We start from the raw sequence: 12,363 nt of genomic DNA, 5'->3' as shown, positions 1-12,363 counted from the left end.
GGTCACAGTTCCATTGGTAGAAAAACAGAGAAATAAATGTGTGCTTATCTTTGTACACACCACCTCTGAAAGGTCATAAAAGAACTCTGTCCTTCTGGGGAGGGTGACTGGGTGAAGAAAATATCTTTTGAGATTTTTACCATGTGCATATATTACCTACTCCAATTAATCATTTAAAACCGGATGTTCAGGCCTTAGATAAAACCCCCCTGGGGAGGGCCGATTCTCTCCCGCAGCCCAGCACTAAGCAGAGTCTGACACACAGCAAGGGCTCACAAATAGTTGCTGAACAAATGATTGCCTCTCATAGAAGTGTGGTTCTGTTTTCTCTTCCAGTCTCACAGCTGATTTCTATTTACCGATTGCCCTAAAGACTTTCAGAAGGGCCCTTGGGGGGGGGGGGGGGCCCTCCCTGAGCCAAGAACAGCAGGAGCATACCGCACAGGTACGAAGGCAGACAGCTGTGCATCCTTCTTGGCGTCCTTGTGGGAACCCACGAGGCCAGACAGGTTGAGGCCGATGTGGTAATGGACCTGAACGAGCAAGGCCAGGAGCAGCTGGGGATAGATGCGCCTCACATGGTCCAGGCAGCTGTTGACGGACAGGAGCTCACACAGGCCGCTGGCTGCCTGGGGGCAGAGAAGAGGCGTGTGGGAAGTCCTGGCCCACTGTCTCAGCATTGCTGGCAGGGGATGGACTGCTTCTCTAGGAGGTCAGACCTGGATCTTTGCTCTACTCTGGCGTGGCCTGGGAAAGCCCAGATCTCCCCGAATCCTGACTCCCACTCCTGGCTTTGTGGGTGAGCCCTGTTCTGGAGCTATAACAAAAGCCTGCCTCTTTGATGTTGACACACCCCTGGAAGATCATGGTGGTGGTCTTGATCCCACTGTGCCAGTGAGGGGACAAGAGCAGAGGGGTGATGGGGCTTGCCCAAGGGTCACCTAGCCCCTGGGGTGCAGGGCTGAGTCTTAAACCTAGGATTTCAGATATGGCTGGAGCGTGCCCTTCCTCTTCCTCTTTTGTACCACAGACACACAGACCGTGCTTCCCCAGCTGACCCTTTACTTTTGGGCCATTAAGGTGGACTGCCCTCACTGCCTCCCCATGTGGCCAGCAGCTAAAAGAAACAAGCCACAGCCTGGAGCAGGAGCCAGGAAGGACCTGTTCTGAACTCCATGACAACCTGCCTCACACACCTCCCCCGACACCAACCCTCCCAAGCCCTGGGAATTTGGCTTCGTTGGCATTTGTCCCACCAGGTTCCCAAGGACCAAATTTGCACTCACCGCTGCCCCCCTCCAACTTCCCCACCTACATTCACTCTGGTCCTGGCCTGGGCCCACCCCTCACACCTGGCCCACTGAGTCCTCCCTAACTTGCAGGACAATGTGGGGGCAGGGAGCAGGCAGTGATGGGTTGGGGTCACAAGACCTGATGGCTCTTTCTGGCTCCACCGCTCCCTGCCCCCCTTTGAGCCTCAGACTCATCCTCCATAAGGTGAGGTTACTGGGCCTCGTCCAGCCAGCCCCACAGCTGTGGTGAGAAGTGACTGAAGGAGAAGGGAGACTGCTTCCTAAAGGAATGATTGAAATCTGCGCCACCATGCAGCTGGCCCATTTAATTGTGAAGTGAAAGAGCCCATGACTTGTTCCCATGGAAATAAATGACATAATGTGGGCTGGAGGAGAACAATAAACAGCCCTTATTTGTAATTCACGGCTTAGGAAACCCTTTCATGCGTCCACTATCTCACTCTTCTCAACAGGTAGAGACAGAGAGGCAGGAGTTATTACTACTCATTTTACAGATCTTACTAGGAATGCTAAGGAAGGGGAAGTGACTGGCCAAGGTTACACAGAGAGGCAGTGGCAGAGCTAAGAGAGTCTCTTGGACTCAAAGCCTTTCCACTTGTCAGCAGCCCAAAACTAATACTTCATTCAAAGAAAACAGTCTGCGGTGTAGAGAAAAGCCTCTGGTGATGTGCATAAGGCTCTGCTCTTGGCTTAATCTTGCTCAAATGGTGTATTAATGCCACAAGGTAAAAATCTGCCCACGCCGTATCTATGCTCAAACTATGCTTGTTCAGCAAGACGCATGGATGAGTGACTGGAGAATACATGGGAGGAGTGAATTAAATGCCGAAATCAGGGAGGGCACGGGGTGCCTGATCCACAGAGCTCGATGCTGGGAGAGAGAGGCAGAGGGATCCGATGGGGAAGCACGGGATCTGGGTTTGAGTCCTGCCACCACCACTCAATGGCTGTGTGACCTTGGGCAAGACGCAGACTGTTCCTGAACAGGAGGACCTCCCTCTGTAAAGGATAATACCACCCACTCCTCCATTCCCCATATCTTTGCTTATTTGCTTCCCTCCCTCAGAATGTCTTGCTCTCTGCTGAGTCTCCAGAACTTACATGTGCTCAGTAAAGAATTGTTAAATGTATCAGTTGAACTTTCTTGAATATCTGCTCTGTGCCAGGTAAATGTTAGACGTTTACTATTCCAGGCCACTGACGTAACTGTAAGTAGCAGCCATCGATGGATCACAATCAAGAGCAGACAGACAGACACTTACCCAAGGCCACACAACTAGCTGCTCGCAGAGCAGCACCCTAGAAGCTGGGCGGGTTGAGTCCAGCAGGAGGGGGGAGGAGAAGAAAAGGGGCAGGCAGACAGGTCTCACCGCTAGCGGCTCGCTGGAGGCCCTGCCCTTCTTGGTGACAGGCTCCTCCTTCAGGATGATCAGGAGCAGGTTCAGGACCTTTTTGACATGACGGCTGGGCTTGTGCAGTATCAGCTGCCTCCACATCTCTGCTCCATTGCTGGGAGGTTGGGGGTAAGATAGTTATGGGGACCAGGCCCAAGCTGGGGCAACCCAGCTTCCCACTGGTACCCATGGGCATGCTAGCAAATTCCTGGAATGGTCCAGAAAACACTCCCTATGAGGCAGGGGGCTAACACCGATACAAAACCCTATTTCCCAGGTATTATGCCAGGTGCTTTACAGACAATTTATTACTTCAGCAAATATCGATCATCTGCTATCGTCCAGGCACTGAGCATATCTCTGGGGATACAGATACGAAAAGACATTTAAGACATTCAGGGTCACTGAATTCTCACAATGACCCTCAAGGTGGGTTGTTATTGCCATTTTAGACATGGAGAGTTGAGGCTCAGAGACGTGCAATCACCAGTATAAGACAACACAGCTCATGAGTTGCATCATCAAGAAGTGACCGGGTCTGGTGTCCCAAAGCCTGTGCTCCTTCCCCTAGGCCAAGGAGCCCTTTGGGGCCTGGACCCTGCATCTGTCACATGATATCAAGAAGCCCACGCCCCTGTCCCTTAGGAGGCAGTACCCCAGGCAGGGGAAGGCACCTGCGCCAGGCGGCACCGGCCTGCGGGCATTCCGATGGGCCGGTGAGCTATAGGGTTAACCCAGCCCTTTCTACCTTCTGCAGGAACACGTGAGCCTCCCATTAACTTTCCAGCTCTGTTCCCCTGGAAACCTGATAAAGACAGTATGTCAACTATGTTGCTAGGTAACATTGTTTATGGTAAAAGTGACCCAACTGGTAAATTGCATCTGAGCTGGGAGGAACTATAAATTAGCTATAAGAACCGATGGGGACATTGTAGCATTGAGCTTCCTGGGGCGACTGGGCTTGTCCCTGTGGGGACCCTGGAAGCCAAGTCTATAGAGTTGTTAGAAGAAATGCTAGTTCCCGTGTGGCCTGAGCCACTTAAGCTAAGGCAGCTCCCGCACCTTCCGCCTGAGACCCACGAGACCAACTCTTGGAACCAGGGCCAAGGCTGGGGTAAGGGAAGTGAAGCATCCAGGGCACAAAACGTAAGGAGTCCCTCACTCTCAGGCTCACACAAGTGCAGGCAGGCATGTCACCTGAGAGCAAGGGCCTCCTTGAATTTTGTTCCTGCTCCGCCTGGCCAGCTTCATGGCCTGCTGCAAGGTCTCCTGCAAAGAGGAGCCCCTGATGCCATCCTGTCCTATATCCTGAGTGACTCTGATTTCAAGTGTGGCCTCCGCAGCCTTGTGAGTCTGCATGTCTAGTGGCTCCAAGAAGCAAACCCTCTGGTGGGCAGTTCAGTCACAAGGTTTAAATTCTTGCAGGTGGGAGGACAGATATGTGTCACCCCAGCCCTCACCACTGATGTCCTTGGCTTCTGTGAATGACACCAACTCTCCTTAGAGACACACCCCATTTGCATAGCTCTGCACAATTCTGTTACCTTCACTCTCAACCAACCATCTTAAGATGTGGACCACATGCTTTCTGCCTTGATTTAGTCATTCAAAGGTGTGGGAGCATTTCCAGGGCCAGGAGGCTGCACCAGTCACACTGGTCTCTCCTGGCCATGAGCTCACCATTGGCCACAGTCCCCTCGGCCCATCAGACCACCTGCTCCCTGAAGGCTGAGGACACGGTGCACCCTCCTGCACAGGCCCGGCACAACTGGCTGCATTACTCGGCACAACCACCCATATGGAGTGGGAATGCAGGGATTATTTCTTCCTTTGGCCTGTGGGGGACAACTGAAGCCCAGAGAGGACAAGCAGGCTGCCCAAGACCACACAGCAGCTGAAAGCTGAGTAAGGACTGTCACTCAGGCCTCCTTTCTATGGCATCATTATAGAGCTCTGGGCTTGGAGTTGGTCAGATCTGAGTTCAGGTCCTCATTTTGTTGCTGGCTCGGTGGATCCCTAGGGTAAGAAACTTCCCCTGAGCCTCAGTTTCCTCATCTGTAGAATGGGGTTATTGCACTATTAATGCTGAGCAAAGACAGCTAGCAGTGTTTGGGAAGTGCCTAATGGTTGTCGTAGTACCACAGATCACAGAAGAGAGGCCACCTAGAAAGGGCAAGGGATTCCTCTGGGTAGAAGGAGAGTCCCAGGCCAGCGTGGGGGCTGCTTCAACCCTCTGAGGCCAACCCCCACCTTGGTACCTGTCTAGTGGGAGAGGGCACAGGAGCAGGGCGTCCACGACCTTGGTCATAAAGGAGCGGGCCAGGAGAGAGACGGGCAGCAGGGCCACCTTGCGGGCCTGTGGCTCCTGGATGTGGCTCAGCTGCACGTAGACAGCCTCCGTGATTTCTGGGATCTGGAGGATGGCGGGAAGCCATGAGCACGCAGAGGGCCAATGGCGAGGCCAAGAGAGTTGTGGGGGCAGGGAGACGGAGGAGGAAAGGAGTGAGAGGATAGAAGGGGACACACAGGAGAGAAATGGGGAAGTGGGCAGAGTGCCTGCTCCTTCCCTGAAAGCGAGTTACTTTGTCTTCACTGCCCACCCCCACTGCCCCACACTGGATGGGTGAGTTCTTCCTCGCCTTGAACTCAGCCACCACCACCCCTGCCTTACCTGAGGGACCAGCAGGCCCTGTGGGGTCTCCCAGCCCAGCCCCCACTCCCAGGGGCCTTACCACTTCCCGTGTCCTGTGTTTGTACCACTGCAGCACTGAGCGGAGTGTCACCTCTGAGGCCAGCCACATCGTCTCCCCTGAGTCTTTCCCCTGAGCCTCCGAGGCACCCTTCAGCCCTTCCAGGGCTGCTAGCAACAGGTCCTTTACCTCCTCGGGCCCCAGGAAGCTTCTGAATTCCTGAAACAAAGGCACAGAGATGCTGGCACACATGGACAGACCCTGAATGAGCCATACACAGATGCATAAACACCGCCAAGCACACCCAGAGGTCAGCAGGGAGAGCCCGCAATCTCTGGGGAGGAGCTGCAAAACAAGAGGCGACGTGGCCTCAGAGCTGAGTGACTCAGCCCACTCACTGTGGCTCAGACCAGAGGGGTCGTGGGCACTCAGGATGGCCCGTGTGGTCAGGGAAGCCTTCCTGGAAGATGGGATAGGAGGGGAGGGCATTGGGCAGGCTGGTGCTGCCCTTCTCCCCCATTCCCGGGAAGGCCCAGGGCTGGCAGGCAGCAAGCAGTCACCGTGATCACACGCGGAATGTTCTGGCGTGGGCTGACGGGGTTGTAGGGCCCCAGGAAACGCTTGTTGCTCTCATACAGTTCCACTTTGATGATCTCGTTCTCATCCCTGGCTCCTGTAAAAAGAGGACCTTCTCAGTGAGGCCTGATCACCCTTTCTCTAAAACTTCTTGTTAAACATAGATGTAGCAAGTGCATAAATCATAGGTACCCAGCTAAATGGATTTTCAAATGCTCAACCTATCCACGTAACTGGCGCCTAGGTCAAGAAACAGAATGTGATCAGCACTCCAGAAGCCCCTCGCATGCCCTCTTTCAGTCCACTCTGTCCCTCCCCTACCCTGGGGTAACCACTATTCCGACTTCTCAGCCCACAGATTAGATATCCTTACTGTTGGACTTCTACAAATGGACTCATATATTATGCGATCCTTGATGTCTGGCCTTCACTCAACATCATGTGGGTGAGCTTCATGGCCCCTGTTGCAAGCAGCATTGCTCCATTCATCCTCAGTGCTGCGCAGTTTCCCATGGTATGAATATACTACAATTTATGTATCTGTTCTACCTCTGATGGACATTTGGGTTGGTTCCAGCTATTGTGCATAGTGCTGCTATAAACACTCTAGTATGTCTAGTCATGTCTTTTGCTGACTATATGTACACATTTGCTAGGCAGATAAGTAGGAGAGAAATTGCTGTGTCCTTGGGTAGACATAGATTCAGCTTCAGGGGATACTGACAAACAGCTCTCCACGGTGGAGGCCAGTGATGCTCCCACCGCAGATCCCGAGAGCTCCAGTGGCTCAGGTTTCACCAGCATGCGGCATCGTCCCTTTCATTTTTGCCATTCCGGCAGGCGTATGGCAATGCCTCTTAATCGGCAATCCCCCTGCTCCTGGCATTCCCAATTCCCCTTTTCCACTTCCTTTTTTCTTTAGGACTCATCATCATCTGACTTACTATAGGTATTACTTTTTTATTTTGTTGTCTACTGACAACAAGAAGGTAAGTTCAACAGGGTGGATTATTTGATTAATTGAATTGATATTTATTTCTTCACTGCTGTGTCCCAGGGCATAGAATAGTATCTGGCACATGATGGTTTCTGTTTTCTACCGAAGGAAACACATTTCAGATGCATTTTATGAGCCCTTACTATGGCCTGGCCTGGGTCCTTCCTGGATCTCCCAGTGTAGGCAAGACATGGGCATGAGAAAGGTCCATCAGGTGGAGTGACCACATGAACCAAGTGTGTGGGTTTTTTGTAAAGGGAAGGAGCTTGGGACCTGGAATCAGGCAAACGCACGTTTTGTATTCTAGCTTTGCTGCTTCCTACGGTCAGGGGGTCCAGACAAACCACTTTTCTCCTGCAGAATCTAACAGAGTGGATTTGGCCTAGGCTTGCCAGATAAAATACAGGATAACCACTTAAATATGAACTTCAGGTAAACAAATAATTTTTAGTGAAAATATCTCTCAAATATATAATACTTTCAATCAGATTATTCATTGTTTATCTGAAATTCACATTTAAATGAGTGTTCTGTGTTTTTATTTGCAAAATCTAGCAATACTAACTTGGTTTATGCTATTCCTGACGTTAAGGCTGATTATTGACATGACTTATATCACTTTTACCCATTACACAGGAGGTCTGAGTGGTTCCTGGGCAGCAGCAAAAATAGTCCGGGGGCCAAATCTTTGTCCCAAATGTTAGAGGTCAAGAAAAGCAGGGACACCAGACAGATCCCAAGGCCTGAAACTAATAAGACCATCATTGTAGGCATGGAGAAAAGAAAACTTGCCCTGGCTGGTGTGGCTCAGTGGATTGTGCACCGGCCTACAAGCCAAACGGTCACTGGTTCAATGCCCAGTCAGGGCGCATGCCTGGGTTGCAGGCCAGGTCCCCAGTTAGGGGTGCACAAGAGGCACCCACATGTTGATGTTTCTCTCCCCCTCTTTCTCCTTCCCTTCCCCTGCCTCTAAAAACAAGGAAATAAAGTCTTTAAGAAAGAAAAAAAAAAAGCTCTATTTGACAAGTGCCATATATGATCTCATTTAATTTTTCAAAAAGCTTGCGAGTTATATGCTATTTTACCCTTTTCTACAGATGAATAAATCTAGACCTGGACAAGGAAAGTGCTTGTCTGAAGTCATACAGCTAGGGAGGGCCAGAGCCAGGTCTTGTACCTAGGTCACTCTGCCTCCAGAGCCAGGGCAGTTTAAACAACATGCCAAGGTCCCTTGGTTTGAGGCAGTGTTGGGACTGTGGAAAAAAGAAGGACACAAGTAATCGATGTTATGGTGCACTTCTAGGTGCAGTGCCTTCTGGGCACCTGTGTCAGCCCATGCTGCAACACTAGCTCCCTGGAAGAACATCCCAGGAATGTTCCCCACTTACAGGTTTGAACCACTGTGGTTCTAAGATAGAATCTGTTCTTTGTTCATTCATTCCATAAATATTCACTGAGCACCCACCACGTGCCTGGCCCATGGCTAGCCCTTGGGGGTTCATCGGTGAACAAGACACAGCCTTGCCCTGTCCTCAAGTGAGATTATAGTCTAGTGGAGAAGACAGACCAGGAACTAAGAGATTAGGGCTATCATGCCTGAGTATACATGGTTCCATGGGAATGTGAAAAGGAGAGTCACAGATTAAATTTGGAAGGATGAGGAAAAGCTTAGATAGAAGGATTGCTTCAATCAAAATAGGTTTGTTTATAGCCTTTGTCCCTGGTCCTGTGGGGACTAATTCTTTGTACCTCTGCATACCCCATCAGACCCTGTGCTGGTCTCCACCATCTCCCACCAGTGCCTTGCTACTGCCTTAGTCAAGTGCCTAGCTGAATGCCTGCTCAGAAGCTTTGCTTCAGAGGTGCTCTAGACTTACCTTTTCGGAGGTTCAGGATGGTATAAAGGATGGCGATGCCCTCCAGAGCCTCCCGGCTAATATCCTCATCGGGATCCCCGACGCAAAGGGCGAGTCTTCCCAGCACAAGCCCCAGGCCCGTGGATCCGAAACATACCTATTTGTGTTGTAATAATCTTAGGGACTGAGTCTTAAAGGTTCAATAGTGCTATACAGTAAATGGTAAAAAGAGGTGGAATGTCTGTCCCTGATAGCGGAGCCCTCTGAGGATGGTAAGGGCCACCTGGGAATCTCTGGACAGGTTGGACAGGTGCACAGGCTCCCTCAGAACTGGGAATATTCTCCCCAGGAGGCCCCCGCCCCACCTCCCAGAGGCCACTCACAAAGTAAGGCACGGTGAGAAGCGCGCACTTCAACAGGGAGACATTGCTGCTCACAGCACGAGCTCGTTCATGGGCCTTTCCAGAGTTCATCCAGGGCCCCAGGGGCTGTGAGGACAAGGGTAAGGCTCAGAGCTACAGGCTGGCTGCCACCCCTACTGCCTGGGTGGGCAGGCCAATCTTCACTGATCAGCTTCTGGGGAGAGCATAAAGACCACTCCCCGCAGTTCTTCTCTTCTTCTTAGAGCATAGGGAGTCATGGGGTCCAGAAGCTGAGAATAGGACTGAAAGACCAGAGGGAGGATGGTCAATGAGGAGAGAGATGAAAGATGGAGAATCGTGAGGCTCAAAGAAAAAGACAGGGGCATGAATGAACGGAGCAAAGATACGGGGGCCGCTACCATGGGAGTATGGAGGGGAGGGAGAGAGTGAAGAGGCACGGGTCTGGGACAGGGAGGCAGAACACTGGCACAAGATCACGTCCTGAAGTCAAATCACTCCTTCTGGGTCCAGCCCCCACCACCCCCTCCTCCTAAGCCAATCCTCCTTTCTTCTCCACCCTTCCCCTCCTCCCCGTCCCCTCACCTCCAAAATGCTCATCAGCCCAGCAGCGATGGGACACTCAACAAAGAGAGCATTGAGCAGTGTCTGCAGGGCTTCCAAGGTATGACAGTAAAGGGTCTGTAGACAGGAGAAGGACCAAGCTACTAGCAGGCCTCTGGAGCAGACCCTCACCCCAGGCAACCCCTTGTGTGGACCCAGGAAGCTGCTCTTTGGTCCCACCCGAGACTAACTTAACGTATGATACTGGACACATTACTTCCCCTCCATGGGTTACAGTTTCCTTATCCACAAATTGGTCGTTATTATCCCTGCACTTTTTACCTTATAGTGAAGGAAGCAGACACCCAACATTCACTAAGAATCTACCATAGGCCAAGTAAGCAACAAATGAGAGGGTGAGTGGGAAAATGCTCCAGAACTCTAAGAGCTAGGTAAACTTTTATTATTGTCTCTAGGGAAGCGCTCTGCTCCTTTGTTTAATTTGCTACTCCTAGACTTAAATAGGTTTTCCAAGTCGCCTCTTCAGGGCCGCCATTTCTTCCACGCCCGGGCTCCTCCCCTGTCAATCACACCACAGGCCTGGGTTTTAGGAAGGTGCAGGCATTACACATACACAAGGCTGAGCTATGGGTTTGAGCCACTCTGGAAAGGCCCTCTCTCCTCCGCCTTCCCTTGTCCTGCCAGTTCCCCATGTTTGCCTCTCACATTGTTGTTGCCCAGGCTTCCTGAGTCTGTTCATTCACACCAGGGTTGCACCACAACCACCAAGCAAACCTCACTCTCCAGCTACGCCCCCCGGTCCTTCTCATCTGCAGCCCGGCACTGTGCAGCGCTGACCTCTGCTGGCTGGACCTGTTACTACAAGGGGGCCTCTGTCTTCCTGGGCCCAAACAAGGATTGCCCGCCCTTCCTCTGGGTCTTATCTCAGGGCACCACCTCTGGGACCCAGAGCCCTCTTACCGCCACATGCTCTGCCCCCACAGCTCTCAGCCTCACTTCTCAGCACTCTCGCCCGACCCTGGGCTCCAGCCACACCGCCTCAGTGTCATCCTTGCTGTTGCCATGTTCTCTCCATCCTCAGGCCTCTGCACAGGCTGTTCCCTCTGCCCGGCATGCTTTTCCTTCTGCCAGTGCCACTCCCTTCAGCTAACAAGCTCTTCTTTAACCTCGCAGCTCCAGCACCAAGAATCCTGAACCTCCGCCCACCTAGGCCAGGTCCCCTCCATTCCAGGCTCTTCATAGCAGCAGTACTGCTTGCTCGCAGCATTTACCAGTGTTGTAATTTTGCATTAACTGCATAATTCTCTGATAAGGTCTATCTCACCCCTGCCCTTGCCCCTACTCTATCCCACCCCTGTGCTTCTAGTAGGCCCTCCATTAATATTCAATGAATGAAAGGATGAATGAATGAATGAATGAATGAGCTTTACTCTGAGCTGAAACACCACTCCCTTGACTTCCCCCACTGACCCTGCACCCTACACTAAAGGAAACCTCTGACCGCTCCTCCTAGGACAACTGCAGAGGTTGAAAGGTTTCCATGTGTTTGAGCTCCTTGAGGTCCTGCTTCTCTGGGCCACAGCCAGTCTTTCTTCCTTGTGACCTAGCCCTCAACCAGCCTCCTGTCAATCCTGGCTACCTCCTCTGGCCATGCCAATGCCTGTCCACCGGCCTCTCACTGGACAGGGCTCAGAAGTCAATAGAACCCTCCAGATGAGGGACTGATCCCTATTCCAAAAATCCGTTCACTCACCAAACATCCCTCTCACACCAAGAGAGGGTCAGCACATTGCCCCAGGCCCTGCAACTCGAGCAAGCACCCTTCCTTTCCCTGCTGGGAGTCCTACCATGTACCTCACTCTGAGGACCCTGGACCACCCTAGGACTCACCGGGGAGGGCCCTGCTTACCCGTACGGTCTCAGCCTTGGCCTCATCTTTCTCCTGCATGGCCTGCACAGAAGGCAGGGAGAACACACTCTTCACACACGTGTTCACCAGCTCTGACATTTCCCAAAGATCCAGCACAGGATGGCTGTGACTGGTGAGGAGACAGAAAGCAAAGGCATAGAGTGAGGGCGGCTGGAGCTATGAATGCAGGGCTGGGGCGAGGCTACCTCGACGGGGTGCCAGGCGTGGGCCTGAGATTCAGATCCACGAAGGGTGAGGTGAGGTGGGGGGAGGAGGGAAGTGGGTGTGGAGGGCAGACAGCCCTGGGAGGGACTGGGCACGGGGAGAGGAGAAGACCCAGGAGTGGGGTTAGGGCACAGCAGAGAGGCTCCAGAAGACAGAGGCAGAGCCCATGGCAAGAAGAAGAGGAGATGGGGGTCGGGGAGGGGTTGTGGACACCTCAGCTGCGTCAGGGTCTCCATGGCCTGCTGGCGGACGGGGCTGGAGAGGGAATCCAGTGGCTCCTCCTGGATCTGCCTCTGAGCAGGGCACACAGAAGGGCCGATGAGGGGAGCAGGCCGCTGCAGACCACCACGGCTGCGGCTACCCCTCCAGGAGCAGCTACAGCAGCCCCTCAGCCTGGGCAGAACTCCCCACCTCCACGCTCTGGCAGCCTCCAGTCGGGGGGAGCCAGTTCACTGCTCA

At 52.6% G+C, this 12,363-nt stretch overlaps 1 protein-coding gene across 1 annotated transcript in view; it reads right to left on the bottom strand.

Annotated features, from left to right (window-relative positions):
• LOC150015320 (maestro heat-like repeat-containing protein family member 7) overlaps positions 1-12,155 on the bottom strand; it is a 31,241-nt gene extending 19,086 nt beyond the window's left edge. Inside the window, exons 1-10 of the mRNA XM_090268289.1 lie at positions 12,118-12,155; positions 11,680-11,809; positions 9,792-9,887; positions 9,210-9,314; positions 8,848-8,983; positions 5,958-6,070; positions 5,440-5,616; positions 4,966-5,120; positions 2,684-2,822; positions 439-629 (exon numbers count right to left, since the gene is read on the bottom strand). Coding sequence (XP_090124415.1) covers positions 439-629; positions 2,684-2,822; positions 4,966-5,120; positions 5,440-5,616; positions 5,958-6,070; positions 8,848-8,983; positions 9,210-9,314; positions 9,792-9,887; positions 11,680-11,809; positions 12,118-12,140 — 1,265 coding nt within the window. The 5' untranslated portion in view covers positions 12,141-12,155. The remainder of the gene's footprint in view (positions 1-438; positions 630-2,683; positions 2,823-4,965; positions 5,121-5,439; positions 5,617-5,957; positions 6,071-8,847; positions 8,984-9,209; positions 9,315-9,791; positions 9,888-11,679; positions 11,810-12,117) is intronic.
• Positions 12,156-12,363: the final 208 nt, after the last annotated feature.

This window comes from Furipterus horrens, unplaced genomic scaffold, assembly GCF_987537825.1.
Source record: "Furipterus horrens unplaced genomic scaffold, mFurHor1.1.pri manual_scaffold_3, whole genome shotgun sequence".
NCBI lineage: Eukaryota > Metazoa > Chordata > Mammalia > Chiroptera > Furipteridae > Furipterus > Furipterus horrens.
The sequence above is the reverse complement of the archived record's forward strand: the minus strand, read 5'-3'. Positions and strand labels throughout refer to the sequence as shown.